This window comes from Mytilus californianus, unplaced genomic scaffold (genome assembly GCF_021869535.1).
Source record: "Mytilus californianus isolate M0D057914Y unplaced genomic scaffold, xbMytCali1.0.p SCAF_7, whole genome shotgun sequence".
Taxonomy (NCBI): Eukaryota; Metazoa; Mollusca; class Bivalvia; order Mytilida; family Mytilidae; genus Mytilus; species Mytilus californianus.
In genome coordinates, this window is record NW_026262723.1 from 60,241,872 (window position 1) to 60,258,913 (window position 17,042).

Genomic DNA, 17,042 nt, shown 5'->3' on the forward strand with positions numbered 1-17,042 from the left:
GCAGCTTGGAGAAGCAAAAGCAATGTTAATGGATCAATTGAGATGAGGGGTATACGTCGATGAGACAGTAACCCAACCACACAACAAACCAAAGAACATATAGAGGACAACATAAGGTCTTTAATAAACAGGTGCGTACATATGCAATAGAAAGCTTTAAATCCGCCTGAGCCTACATTTATTAACATAGGCTATCATGGATCTGTATTCAACATGAAATTCCCAAGAAGACAACGCACTGAGATGTAACAAAAGACAACCATGCACTTAAGAGGCTCTGGACTTGGCACAGACACATTTAAACTAGTTTCTCGTTGTTCTCAAAACCCCCTTTTAACCTCGAGCAGTGAATTGACTAACTGTCTCATTTAGAAACTACAGCGACCATTTTAAAAGAACACTAGTTCCTTCAAACAAGTTTATATGTGTTAATATCAAAATTGCCCTTTCTGACTATCGTAAAGTCACTTCACTATGCATGTGTGCAAATTGTCAAATTCAAACGTACACAACTTGTTTAGTTCCGCTATAGTCTACTCAGCTGACCAGGAGAGCACTGACAAGATGTTTACTAAAGAACCTTTGCCTTCACCTAGGTTCACACAGAAAACAAACTTAAATCTTTACAAGCCATCAATACATTTTGTAAACCGGTGACAGGTAAATTATTCATCTTCATTATCCATCCATGCGGTCAAGTATCTTTTTTAATTCACTAAAAGAGAGGTGCCAATGACGGGCGGGTTGTCAATCTTTAGAACTTTCTATTTTAATTGATACACGTAACGTGTTTGGACATATATACCTTTTGTTGAGTATATTGGGTGTGCGTTCTTGCACTATAATTCGTTATATAAAGCACTTAGTAATTCGTAATGCTCGAAATATATCTCTAGTGAACCCCACTAAGCAAAGAAAATGTTTCTCCATTAACCTTTCAATTAAATGGAGTACTTCAAGTGTAAAAAGAGTCGATAAGGTACAATTGATGGTTGATTGACGTCGGACATTCAATAATTTTGCAAAACGATACTTAAATCTTACTAAATTTTTCGCCTATAGTAATGCACGAATGTTCGGACGTGGGGTACAATGCATAATAAAAACGTCTCATGCCTTATCATGTTTTTCTGAGCTGAATTAAATTTTTACCAATGACTGCCGCAATCGTAAATAAAGCCTTGATAGCGACAAATTGCTATGTCCATGGGTTTTTCGAAATTCCTATCCATTTATTTAAACCGTCTACTGTTTTAATAACGTTTCCTTTTTGGTTATTCACTTTATAAAATAACGTGTATTTGAAGTCGCTGAATTAAAATTTGACTCATATCAAGAAATATTTTGTGTTCTTCGCCACAATCTGTTTAAATGTTTGATTTGTTTAGCATGACAGATGTCCTCCAAAGAATCAGGCTGTTTTGCCTTTGTTCTGCTTGTACTGACAACCTAACAAAAGGTTAAAGTAGTTCATCTTTAAAACGAATCCATATTTCATGCATTTAGTTGATTGATGCTGTAACCAGCGCAGTTTACTAGATAATATTTCACCGATTTGTTGTTTTTTAAAAGCAACTGAAGACATATTATCAAGAAATGAAAAAGAAATCTAATATGTAACGGAAGAAAGAAACATATTCAGAAGCCCAGTTGATTTATGTATTATGTAGTTTTCCCGTTGTTAAGATGCTATTATGTAATCTTGTGAAACTCTTTTCACACAGATGTTTGTTTAACATGTTTTTGAATCAACAATACTTTTTCAAAGCTATTAATTTCTAACATGCCTCAACAGTGAGCGCAAATATAACAAGTCAATTGTTTAGGTGTTGCAAGACAATTATAGTGGAAAAGAGGCTTCTTTTAATTCTTTTCAGTGACTTTTTTTAAATACCAAAATCAAGTATATGCAATTAAATGAACGACAGGTATGATCCAGGATTAAAAGGATAAAATGGGAATATTCAGTACCACTCATGATTGTACGAATTTGTTCATTGAAAATATTTGACATTATTTTTAGACGTTCTTAAACCAAATAAATAAGATGACAGTACCACAACCGAATGCCTGTCTCGCATACAAACACGTATCTGTGCAGGTCTGCATATATTCATATAATTCATACTTTGGGTTAATGTTTTTCTCTCTCTTCAGAATCTATGTCCTATATATTTAATGCATTAATTTACAAGAAATCGAGAAAACATATAATATAACCAGAGACATATATACACATATGTGTATATATGTCTCTGATATAACGAACTGTTCATATGTATTATCTGGGACATATACTATTCCCAGGTATTATATATCGCTGGTTGTCAATCAATCATTTAAGCATACTTCGCCATAAAAACTCAAAGATCTAAACCCGACTTAACGATCGGGTACATGATAAGATGCACGTTGTATTCTGTACAATGCTCACAAGTTGTTGTGGTCATATGCAGTCTTATCATATGACCATGCACGCCGTTTCCATATTGTTGCGATGTGATAAATAATACTTAGTAATACGGAGCCACCAACCTCGTTTGTGTACACTATTTAATAAACAAAATTATTCACTCATTACATCAAATCAGTTTAACATGATATGCTTCATTAATTTAAATACCTTTGAAAATTTTGACAAGGGCAATAGAGATGACTTATTGAGGATTTTGAGCAATAAATAATAAACCACGCTTAAGTGTTGAAATCACTTTATTCACTTATTTGACTCTCATTTTGTATTTTGATCATTTTGTTATTGTTGATGTGTTTTGCTTTCGTAAGCCACATTATAAATGGTTTATTTTAGCAGATGATTTCAACAGGTGCGTGACCAGATGAAACGTATTTGTAAACAATAACATGGTCTTTAAGGATTGTTTCTGCAGGTTAGATTATGAATGTTTTAATAGACCTAATTCGATTATGAACAATAAAATAAAGGTGCTGTTACTGAGGTCGACATTAAATGCCTTGTACACGAATCAAAATTAACAGGATGTGGTCAATATCCACATTACTACATTTCACCAACACGTTGTTACTTTTTTGCCTTAGGCATTTAATATTCACTTAAACAAAAACCCAGACACACTGTCAATAATCTTAATTTGGTACTTATGGAACAAGTTTGACGTCTGGTGCTTAATATTTGAGACTTACAGTAGTCTCAGTTTGTTGGCTTATACTGGCTTCAATATTTAAATTAAAGAACGACAGTTAATGAAGCTGATGCAATGCAGATTATTAAATTGAGACATCTATATTTTGAGCCAAGGAGAACTGAAGCTGATTTTGTTCGATATTTCAATCATTACAATATTTACACATTCTGTTCAATGGCAATGTGCAAGTCTTTCAATAAATAAAACTAAAGTAAGCATTTTACACATTCTGATATTAAATTAACCTCCCGAGGAATGCTTTTTTTATCGACAAAGAAATGTACACTCCAACAGAGATCCTGCCAGTAAGCGTGTGTATCTCTTGATATCAAACACCCCATTACAGCCCCATTTGTTGATAAGCCAACAAGAGAAGTTATGTTTATAACAAACTTACAGCAGATAATTATCCGGAATCTATTTTGATACACTTGATAAATGAATATAACTGGCAACAATGTAGTTAAGTATGGTAGGTGAAAATGTATTGATGAAGCAATATCCCTAATAGATCAACATGATACCGGTATAAATGATTGACTGGCAATTATCTCTACTTCCTTCTTTTGATCTTCCAACACAACAGTATCATTGCTGCACAATGCACATTCATGTAGGTACCACTTAAAGGATAACAAATTTCGAAATATTAATTCATTGTTTAACACTATAACAGACAGACTCTTGTAAATTATTTGACCTTAAACGTGTCTATGGCTAATAATGTGTATTGGAAATTCGAGCAACGATTCAAATCAACAATGACATCGGTGTCCTCAAATTATCACATACCAGTTGGAGATAACCTCCCGCATTATCATTTTGTGTTATTCTATATTTGTTTCATTTTTATCATACTTCAAATCCCTTTAAAAATCAGAGCGAACACGGTATTTGAAAATCCGAAAAGGAAATAAGTACACATCAACTTTCAAAATCGACAATACTGGTTCTATGGTTACTGCCGTCATCATAAACGTTTATGATTTTTGGACATAGGTGAACTACCATTGCCTCTCATTTTTAATTGGATGTGTCTCTACATAATCTGTCACGTCTATTTTAAAATCACATATTTATCTCTATTATCTTAAACGCGTCCTGAATATCACTATTCACAATCAAACAGACCTACCAGTTTCCCATAAAATTAAAACGAATACACGAGACACAAGTTCAACAATAAAGGATATACAATGAAATTCACAACAAACAGACAAACAACAAGAGAACAGTGATTGTGCTTATTTCTACATGTACACATTGTATTTATTATATAGTGTTGAAATTAACTCCATGGTTTTCAGTGAGGAGTATAGCACGCTGGTTGCCTTCAACACTGTTTCTATCACCGTAAATTCTGTCTGTTAACAAGAAATCTTCACAAATGAATGCAAAAGTATATGAACATCTTAACAGGAAACAATTAATTCAACTATCATTGGATAATTATTGTTCAAATTTCAATGTGAACAATGGGAGCTATCAAGGAATCAACACCACTTTATTCAACCAAAGGTTATAAGAGAGTTCACATTTTGCCTCGTAATAAAACACTCTGATATTAACAAAAGAATATAAGAATATAAGAATCAGATATCACATATTGGGATGCTCGAGATAAACATTTTTTGTGTTTTGGTGGATACAGTTTATTCAACAGATAGTCGACCAACTTATGGAACCACGGTTCTCCTCTTATCGTCTACGTGATAATTTGCAGGAATCAGACTTCATATGAGTGTTCTAAATAAAAACACAAAGAAGCTAGCTTACTTGATAAAATACAAAAAAAGTTTGTTAAATACGTTGATCACATCTTCCAACTTTAGCTTGAAATTAAAGGATACCACATGTGCATGCAGCAAACATTTTTCATACCTTAACTAGCACATATCAATCGACAGTAAGGATTATTGTAGAACTATACATTTTGACAAAAGTAATCACTTCAATAGCAAATGTCAAAAGCATATGTAAATGAACTATGCAAAGATCCCAGTTGATACAATCGAATATGCCACAGCTTATATTTTTTGCCCCATGATTTTCTTATTACAAAGTTGCTGCTTATAAAAAAGTTTCTGAATTTTTACATGTCATGAGCAATATTACGGGTGCCACTAGGGGAGAAGGATATGCTTACTATTCCATAGCACATGAGAGTCTCCCCGGTTTTTGGCGTGGTTTGTGTTCCTCAGTCGTTAGTTTATTCTGTGTAGTATTTTTTGGACTGTTGTTTTGTCTTTTTGTCGTTTTCCTGTTAGGTTCATGTCTGTTTTTCCCCAACCTTTAATTTCTTATTGTCCCTTGGCATCTTCTTGCTCTTTTTTCTACTGAACCATGGGCACACACACTTAATTATAGAAATCATCACTTCGAAACCTTATAGATGCAACCATGGTGACCCCCAACAACACCTGTGGAGCAGATGATTACAGAAATGGTCCACTTGTTGTATAGTCAGAATAATTTTCTTCCTGCGTGACTTGTTACTGAATATGACTCATTAATATATTCTAACTTTCCATAAGCAACACAACGTGTATCAAGTGTAGCGCAGGAACTACTTGAGAACCTGATATTCTCCTGAGATTACCATCAGATGTTGGGTTGTCTCTTTTCTTTTGGAAATGGTGTTGTTTGTTTTTCTTGAATTGATAACATGTATTGTTTAGCCTCTTATTTTCCTGGGGGTGGGGTATTGTTCATTTAATAATTCGTAGGTGTGGCTTCCACATTTTAAGATTGGTTTCATTAGAATCATCCTAAATGCATCCTTAATATCAATTTTCAATGGTAAGCATACCGTGTATTTTAATTATACTCGGATACATCGGTCTATTTCAATAAAACCCGAGAGGATACACCAGACAACTTTAAAAGATATACTAAAAGAAAAGAAAAAAACCTAAGAAATAGTTATTGTGTTGTTTTGCATGCTGATTGTCAATCCCAGGTTTTCAATGACGAGTGACTTCCATAAAAAAAATAAGCAGTTGTTTTGTTGTTTAAGGGATATGTGCAGCAAGTCTACCGCAATCAGTTATATTAAACGTCCATGTACATACAAACAAAGATCTAAAACAGCCATGTTTACATGAACACCTATCAGAGTAAGATCAGGTGTATCATAGGGTAAGCATCCCCTGCTATGCATGCATAAATGGTCATAAAATTATAAAAAGCCATATCCAGTAGCAATTGTCACGAACATGAACAGAAATAATCTTTATGTCAAATATACCATAGTGAATGTGATGAATTTAAAAATAAACAACAATAATCCAACTGCAATAGCAACTGTAGATACTTTATGTAGTACATATCTAAGTACTTCTTCAACATAACCCAGTTAGAGTAGTTTCTAATTAAGAGTACACTTGTATGTGTGATATCATAAAAATAAAATCGTGTCAATTGAAATGCAAAAATGACTGAGGGAATGCTAGACATATGGTATGTTACACTCAAGAACATGAAGCCTACAACAGACACTACAAGCTTTCATCATAGTTTTACACTGCCCATTTGTGCCAAGTCCTAAATATGACACAGGCCATTTCGTCTATAAAGACTATTCAATTTCAATCGAAAACATGAGATGGAAAGCTAGTAGAGATGCACTATTAACGCCCATTGGAATACTACCTGTTGGAAAATATATGGTAATCCACGAAACTTTAAAACTTTTGTCAATGAAATGGTCAATTCTTTTTGGTGTATATATTGTTCTAATTTGTCTTGATAGAAATTTCGTGGAGATAATATGAAAGCATAACTAGAAACTGCTGAAGTCAATTTACAAAATAACATTCTTTCTATTCTTGGCATTTAATCAAATTGCAGAAATCCTGAATTTCCACTTGAAAGCTTCATTGCATTTAAATCAACTCATACATATTCTGAAAATCAACTATTCACACTGAATACGACTTGTATGGAAAACAAAATCCCTCACATTCTCATTATCATTGTTTGTACATTGAATTGTATTGGATGCAACTGTTAAACCATTTTTTTCATGAGAACCCACTTTCAAACGGTATTGTATTGGTATGGTATTGTATACTGTTTCTAAAAATTCTCAACGATAAAAAAAGTTTACTTCTGTAGTAATCTTGAAAGTATCATAAAAGATAGTATCACAGCTTTGTGTGTGTACATGGAACCTAGGACAGCGTTTTGAAATCATCCATTTGCAAAAGGTGCATTACAATTTAATTCTCATCAAATGGCTGCTTTTTTAAATATAAAAATTATGTTCAATTCATTAAAAAAAAATAAGGAGCGACATGCTTGTCAATAAGACAACAAACTTACTAGGATAAAAATGACAAGACTGTGATATTGCAGATCTATGTTATAACAGTCTGATAAAATTAAAACAATGCATAGTGTGCTGTGAATCATTTGGTCCCTGAAATTGCCAAAAAAAACCCAAAACAATAAGGTAAAGACCAAAACAATAAGGTAAAGCTCTCCCTATTAATTTTTGTTAATTTCGTTTATGAATAAATAGATTAAAAGGCCTGGTTTTGTTTTAGTGGAGATATCAGACATTATAACATTGTGCTATAATCATAACCTTCATGTATATTATTTATAAAGACTATTGTTTAAATGGGCTAATAAGTCCAAGGTTGTGTTTTGATTTTCACTTTAAAACTGCATATTACCCAGTACAACCAGCAATACGTGAAATGCCTCTACAAAACAAAATGGTTAAAACCCATTTTGAAAACCGAGTTTTTGCACACACTTCATGATCTATGCAAAAGAACCCCCCTGTAGACTGCCTCCAAAATATTAAAACTTGTAACTTTAATAATGGTTACTGGCATGTGTTCGAGACTCTTTGTTTTCCAATGCAGAGAATCAGTCACTGATTATACTCACCTATCAGAACTGTTACAGGACAATGAGGAATCAAAACTATACAGTGAGAAACTACGTTTGAGAACAACTTGTTTCATTTAACAAAAAGAAGGAAAAAAAGAGGTTGTATTAGGTCTCAGGGTTAAACTAAGCTGTTCTATCCGAACAGCCTATAGCTGTTATTCTTTTAGCAATAAAATGCAAGTATGACTATGTTGCTTTAACAGTTAATTTTACAACTTACACAGAAAATCATAAAATGATTAAAGTCAACAATTTTTTACAATGCATTATTTTAGAAATATGAAAACGATTTAGTAATGATTTATAATTTAAAAAAAAAAGCATTCACTTATCAGAAGCTTAATTAAAGACTCTTTTAACAGAATAACTGAGCTTTTACAGTTCACTTCTTTATTAATTTGCTGGCAGCATTTTATTTCCACTTTTACACAAATAACTGATACAATGGACTTTGATGTATTTTTATAGAGGAGGTGAAATTATACATTTGAAACTTTTCAAAAGATTAAATAAAAGAAGCTAGACACTATTATAACAAACCATTACATAATTTAAGAAAATGATGCACATTTAAAAGGTTAAATTATTTCAATCACAGATGAATTATAGTTGGGAAATCAATAATCAACACACACTGTTGTCAGCTTGTTGCTAAAGTGTAAGCATAGAATTAGGTTACTTATGAACACAGAGGACACCTTCAAGTCATGTTGATTCTTGCCAATTATAGGTAAATTTACCTATATAATTTGTCAATAGAGACTTGTCAATCACATAGATATCTGGCCGAGAAAAATCAGTACAAACTTTTTGTTATAGATAAGACATTGAAAAGTCATTTAACAAACAATTAACTAAATGACCTATTGTACACTTGAAAACAGTATTTAAACTTAATTCTTAAAAATATATATGAACTTTTCTACTTGGAAGTCTAAATTTTATGCCGACGTCAATCATTTTTGTTCATTACTGTAACATGATATGGTTATTTGGTTATTGAATATGTAAGAATACAATCATTGGATCAATCGTCTAGAAAGTGGCCTCAGGAAAATTGATAAATGTATTGAGTACATCTATAATCATATTATGAATTATTTAAACTGATAGAATAAAAATCACGATTTTTTTGGGAAACAAATGTTCATCTAATATGGTCTTAAGATATTTTATTTCATCAGATTTATACTGATTTTTTGCATATCTAGTGTATTGTTTTCAGATAAAAAAAATTAAATATTTATTCAGTCGGGTAAATGATAGACACTGATAAGTTATTATATAATCTGAAATAAACTTTTTAGTGTCAGAAAGAGGATGGAAAAACAACTTCAAATGCACAAGATTCCACCATTTGTCTTTTGTTCTTGGTTGTATGTTTATTTTGTCAGAGGAGTTGGGTGTTGATGGTTTGTGTGGTCTGTTAAACTGTCCAATACATTGCTAATTCTTGTTATCCTTTTAATGTATACTATTAGCTGTTTTTTTCTTTTCTTTTATTACTTCCATACATTTCCAGTACTGGCTATTTAAACTTTCAGTTTTGGGTACTCCTGATGATGGATAAGAAGTAAAAAACAGCAAGCACTGTCATATTGAAATATGGGAAATAACTCTTTAAATGAAAATCTAATAAAATTCATACATGATTTGATCAATATCAATATTTTCATAATTATTAAGGCATAAAGAACAAAATGCAGACAAAGTGATCTGCCCAACATCTAATGCCATGCCTCAGTAAACATAAATCTATACTTAATTCAATGAAGTTTTTCAGTTAATGAAAATAGAAACTATAATCTAAGTGGGACAATACATTCATATTAATCATCTATAGGGCATCAATATAAAAATCAATAGCTTGTGATGCTACACTAAATGTGTTTATCTTAAGAATTTAAAAATACAAATACAATGTATTAGGTATACTTATTTGGTTATTTAATAATATTTATTATGATCCTTTGATAAAAGAGTACTTTATCATCCAGTAGCATGACAACAATTTAATGTTATTGTATTTATATACCTGTCTAAATAAATCATGTCTGTTAAACTTTTTTGAACTTACAATGTTATCATTGACCTAAGTAGTTTAAGACAACATGAAATACAAATAAAATACTTAGAAACTTTTATTTCAAATTCGTTCCAACCCAAGTTAAAATAGTTTAAAAAATTTGGAACCATAACTAAAGATGATTGATTGATTGTTGGTTGCTTAACATTTGGTGGCAAATATTTCAAGCATGGTCAGGACTACATTACTAAAGAAATTGCAAAAGTATCCAAATATACCAAATCATTTGCTGAAGAGTGTTCATTAAGATGACTGAGTCAAATGCCAATCAATATAATCCACAAGAGATGAGCTTTGAGGAGGTACATAAAATTTAAGGTAGATAACTCTTTGTAAGTCAACATTTTAATAACATTGTGAAACTTAAACATCTTTTGAACCAGGATTAAAATTTTCCAAAGAAAACAGCATCTACTGTTACTCTTTTTGGAAACATTTTGTCATTAAATCTGAATGGTTTTTTTAGAGTTCAAAAATCCAAACCAGAAAATCAAATCAGGATATCATTCAACTGAATAATTGTGGACCAGTCTTTAACAATTACATGGCTTTACAAACTTTTGGCTTTATGTGTACTACAAGCTACTTATTCACAGAAGACACATCTGTGACTTTTTTTTAATTGCATGAAATGTAGCATGCATGGCAATAAGATTGTTTAAAGTTACAAATGAGGATAAAAAAAATATTGATAGAGACTATATTCAGCATTTTAAACTGCTGCTACAAAAATGTAATTCTTGTGCAATTATTTCAGGATGTTGGCTGCTACAATTCAAAATAACACTTGATCACTGCTAAAATATAGCAGCTCAGCTGGTCAAAAGTCTTTAACACATAGTCTGGTAAAAGCCAAAAAATCAGGAAAAAGTTGAAAATTTGAAAAGTGAGCATCTGTATTCAAAATAAATTAAGTCAATTATTTAAGGATAAATCAGCACCAAAATAATCCAAAACTTTCAGAATAAGATCTTTTAGGTCATATTTATATAATATCTGGTAGAAAAAGTACAACAGGAAATGTGTCACTACACTAAGACAAACCTGAAGATTTAGAACTCAGCTTTTCTCTGTGGGCAGCACATACTGCAAGTAACCTATAACCAAGGTCAAGGTCATATCCAGGCTGGGCTGCTACTCTACTGACAATCTGTAATTATAAAAGATAAAGGTTCCATTGTTAAACAATCACATACTAATTTTTGATAAAAGTGAAACTAAAGCTTGTCTTAAAACTGTGGTCTATTGGATGTTGAGTTCTAAGATAAAACAATTATGATAACATATTATAATGACTGAGGGATTATTTTTAGTTTGGACAGAGTTGGAAAATGTTCAAACTAGGAAGGTTTTAAAACCACAACCTCAACATTTTTCCTTGACAATGCCAATGAACACAAAGGTTCTAAACTGGTCATAAATAAAGCTGTCAAAATTAATTATTGAATTTCAAGTAATTTTATTAACATTTATTTTAAAATAACCATTCAATAAAAACAAAGTGAACTTTTATTGCACCTGTCAATCTTGTGAATGGAAAAATACATTGTGAAAAATGATTTTAAACTTAAAATTTATGATATCTATACACCATATCAAAGTAAAACATAGGATATATGACAATTTATCATACGCGACACACTTAAATGATAGATTTTATTCTGAAATATGACAAACAATCAATACTTGAAATCTGTCATAGTATTGTAGGACAGCTGTGAGAGGTCAACAATAATTACAAGTCTTTCCGTTATTCTATTAAGTTAATTGACTAATAAGAGAGAGATCACACATTACATTGATTGCTGCTTTATTTGCGACTGGTGCACATTCTTTATTCTCAAATTGGCAGGGTTTAGACTACAGAAAGCCGTATTCTTTGTTTTACTAATTCAATAATGGGAGATGAAGCAATGGATATTTAAGGGACAGCTTCTAAACATAAGCGAAAAAAGGACAAACACCTTTAAAGAAAAAAGACAAATAGACAAACACTACATAGAATACTAAAGTCTCAGGGCAGCATGGTCCCAACAAAAACACTAGGAAAAAAAATGTTTTTAAATTGATATGAAAAAAGAACCCTCTAAATCATTCATGTCTTAAGCTTAAAAATCTTCAGATGATATAATATGGTACTTACAAAATGAAATATAATTTTCCCCATAGCTGACAAAACCAAATTCAGCAACTTTGTAAAAATTGACAACTTCAGTACTTGGAAAACAGGATGTATCATTTTCTCAGAATCAAAATTCAGCAGAACTACCATTCATTGTTCAAAGAATAAAATGATTCTATTTGGATTTTGAATAACTTTACTAAACCAAAAAACATGGATGTTGCAAAAAAATACAGCTGGATATGTGCACAGTCTGCATAGGTAGGAACATATATATAAATACAGTTTGATTTTAACTTTACTTCTGGTAAAAAGTGCAATTAATATTTTTGAATGCAGCTGTAGGACAGTTCAAAATTGGAACGATTAAAGAATCGTAATATGAAATCTGATAAAAATCTTTGTTTTGCTCCTAAATTTTAATACATGTTTGGAAATAAAGGACAATGGCTCATTGAAATGTATTTTTGATGCAAGGATATTTTATAATGTGCATAAAAATCTTATTTGTAGCATGTGCTTTTACAACATCTGCAAAATCACTTGGTTCTGTCTCGACAGATATACGACTGATGTTGTTACAAACACGTTTTATTATGCCATCCCTTGTTTCAAAATATTTATCCAATTTCAGAACTAATGTTAAATATTAATTAAGGTTCAGATATATCAATAGTGTTCCTATTTTAATCTTTTCATTATTGAAATGAAAATTAATTACAATATTACACGGTCATTAAGTATCAATGCATCTTTTCGTTTAATTGCGTAGGTTTATTCTACAAAATCTTGAAATATCCCAATTAATTTCCATATTGTATTTTTTTTTCTTCTTTTGTCTTGATTCATTTCCTTTTCAAACCTGAACTAAAAATCAGATAGCGTTGTTTGCTGACATAGTAACAATGTGATTGTCCTAATCAACATCTTTATCGATATTTAAAAACAAGCGATTCTTTCCTCTAATCAATAGAAAATAGATTTCACCCTATTAATGTAAACAAGTTGACAATGTAATAATCCATCCTTGGTTACAATAGGAAGCATGAGTTAGCTTTCTATTTAATTGTTTGTTCCTTTCTGATGCTGTTATCTGAAATTGATTTGCTATAATCAGCCCTCTGTGTCAATATCGTCTTTGTTTCACAAGGTGCATTGTTGCAGCGATTTATATAAATTGATACAATAAAAAAACAATATCAAATTCATTTTACTATGAAAAATAACGAAATGGAAGCTGAAATAATTCTTAATTGATACATATGAATAGAAAATATTGTTCTGATTTACAAGCTAAATGTTATCTCTTGATGGGATCTAATTCATGATAGTGAATTACTCATCTCACTAAATGAGGACTCCAGTGCAAACAATAACGCCTAATAAGCTGGAGTATTGATTAACAAATAAACGGGGTATCGGACATAATTATTCTGTCAATATCTGATATAAATGACAGAGTTGGGATCTGGTAAATAAGATTGTTGTATGAAGGGAGACAATCCTTGTAATTGTCTCTGTAATGGCACATCTCATGGGACAAAATTATTATCTTAGAAAGGAGAACTCATGTTAATGGGGAATATTTTGTGATACTAGCATTTAAATCAACAACTGATGATTGTGGTATAAAAATGAAACATTGACCTGACAGAAGTTAAATAAGAAAAGGGTCTCTTAAGGATAATGCATTTGTTTTAATTGTCAGAAAATGCAATGGGTACAAACATTCCAAATTATCTATTTTAAAACATTCCAGAATTATATGATTAAAAAGTGCTTTAAATTAAAAAGTAGGTTGGTTTATTGATAATAACTGCTTAATTTCTAAACAGTAATTCTAACATGACGACCTAAATATTGTCAACCAGTATAATCACAGTATATCTACTTTTAGCTCAAACGCAGTAATACAAAAAATTGGCTGTTCCACCTACGTTATTTATATGACATGGTAAACTCAATTTGTGAGAGTAAAAAACCCACGTTTTAAGTAGGCCAAGCTTCAAATACAATATTGTTATCTCTATTCTAATGCAAAATAAACAAATCATTCAATTTCAGTGTCATATTTCATAAAACGAAAAATTCTGTGAAATGATGTTATCGTCTTTGGCAATTAAACATGGTGACGTCATATGTATGCTTCCGGCGTCAAATGTAAACACCGACCATTTTCGGCCTTCTTGTATGCCTCAGAATGTTATTAAATTGGATAAAAAGAACAATTTTAGGTGAAAAATGTGAGTTTTTTAATTCATTATTGAATAAGATAATATTTTTTATTATAATACTTTCGGATAAAATGGAATAGCCAAAACAGTATCATGTGCATAGGGCTTTCATGGTTGACAAAATTACTGTATTTTTCCTATTAGAATCTAAATATTTGATGGCAACCGTAGACTATTTCTTAAATATTACATGCCATGTTCAGGACAATACCATGTTAATATAATACAAATATGACACCTTCTATGTACAAGACCTCCTTGCTTAAAGCAAGATTGCTCCTATGGTAACAGTCTACAGGAAGACATGATATGTCAAAGACACATAGCACGACTCTGTAGCCATCTGAATCTTTGCTGTTACTCAAACTTTGACCTCCCCTACTCAAAGTGAACACTCTACCATAATATCAATACAACTGTCCATAGGACTTGCATATCTCATGGTGGTCACAAAGGTCCAGAGGCAATTATTCCTTGCAGTCATATTAATGTGATATGAGGAAACTTGATTGAATTTTTACTCAAGAGCTGAAGTAACAGTCTATAGAAAGACATGCAATGTGAGCCAACATGTCTGCTTTTTAAGATTTGTGCTTTTTAGAGGCAGCAGATACAAATTTATAGTCCTTTGTTTGACCTGGGCAAGAATTGAACCCACAACCTCCTACATTGGAGGCAAGCATTTTACCAGTCAAGGCAGCCTAATCATATCTAAATTCATAATTGCCATGTAATAGTATCATTTGTTAAAACTTTCATTTGTTAAAACTTTCAAGTACTACAAGCAGAGGTCCATCAGAGCCTTAGACAAGTACTGTAGTAACTCTATTTGCAACAGGTATAAATGTGATGAATGACAGTTTATTTTGCATATCACTAATGGAGAGCATCGCAAAACATGAGCCTTTAGCTGAAGGCTGTATTATCAAATCCATCAACACCAAAGTTATAACTTACAAAACAAGTATTTATCTGGATTATAGCCCCAACTATTCTTTTAAAATGTATATTTTTCTACAAATCCATGCATTTTTAAGTTACCTATTAAATCTTATTTTTCTTAGGATTTAGATAGAACCTAATGGACATTTTCAGCAACTATACAGCCTCCCCTTCAAAAAACAAAACAAAACAAAACAACCCTAAACAATGGTTAAAATAAATATGTCCAAACCAATTATAAAGCTGTAACTCGCCATGATAAAATTCAACAGACACAACCCAAGACACCCAACAACAAATTCTTTCAGGGACCAAAACATTTTGATATAAACAATGACAAACACTCACAATTACAACGAGGAATGTGTTAGTTACTGAAACAATCTTATGAAACAATAAGGAAATTAAAAATATTACAGAAAACTTGATACGCTATAATCTGATTATATGACATTTTGATCAGATCTGTAATTAACTATAACAAACCCTCAGATGACAATTGTTTAAATAATTGATAGATGCTATAGCATTGATCCAGAGTAGAATTGATTTACTTATTGTTCACTTCATATTGGAGTTTCTATTTCCAACCAGGAATACCATGGAATTACTAATCAACAGATTCTTACAAATCATTCATTTAAGGATCTATGCTATTTATGTTAAAACAGCCCTAGAAAATGCCAAAATGCATTATAAGATCATAATGCAACTCTTTTTTTTTTTTACTCCTATTGTCTTTTTCAATTTAAGAGACTTGTTTTGTTTATGCGTTAGTTTCTGTGATTTATAAAATTATAATAGAGGAGTGTTATATGAACTATAATCAAACAATTATTTACCCTATTAATAGGTTGTTTTGTAACTCAGAAGACATAAACGGCTGGTTTTCAAAATATGTTTTTCTTGTTAACAACTTTTCTATGCACTTCGAGACAAGAAATTACCAGACACATACTAGAAAACTATTAATTTGTGTCAAAGAAAAAACTTAAAACAACCAACAAAACTTTCTAAATAGAAATTAATATACATTCAATGATCTACTACATGTATCAAACTTTCGTTAATATACATGTTTACCATTATATCCCAATGGAGTGGAAGCTCCTACAAGATGTTCACTTCAAACCTTTATTTGAAGAGTCTTCTGTAAAATTAGTTTTTTTAGTATGGATTTCAAATATGTTGTAATAGGCTTTTAAGTTATAGTTATGAAGGAAAAAGAACTTTACAAATGGTCTTTTGGACACTTCTGTCAAACAAACACTAAATAACTATCAGTATTAGATAATTGTTCATAGTTTTATTCTTATTAAGCTTAACAAGACTTTTTGATAATCACTTTTACATAATGGACTAGAAGTGTTAGATTTGATTAACAAAATTAAAACAGTGATGATTCCGTTTTCGAAATAGTCAATAAAAAGACTTTGAGAGTGTGAAACTATATCTTATTTGTTTCTGATTCAAACATCTGATTACTAATAAATTACCATATAATGATTATTTAATGCTTTTATATAAACTGAATTAATCTATCCTCAGTCACTCAGGTGACCTCCAACAGAGAACCAATGAATTCATTACTT

At 31.2% G+C, this 17,042-nt stretch overlaps 1 protein-coding gene across 5 annotated transcripts in view; it reads right to left on the reverse strand.

Moving 5' to 3' along the window:
• Window positions 1-17,042, reverse strand: part of LOC127708371 (zinc finger MIZ domain-containing protein 1-like) — a 205,192-nt gene that overhangs the window by 48,012 nt on the left and 140,138 nt on the right. For all 5 annotated transcript variants that reach the window (XM_052213229.1, XM_052213231.1, XM_052213227.1 and 2 more), the window contains one exon: window positions 11,197-11,302. In XM_052213229.1, coding sequence (XP_052069189.1) covers window positions 11,197-11,302 — 106 coding nt within the window. The remainder of the gene's footprint in view (window positions 1-11,196; window positions 11,303-17,042) is intronic.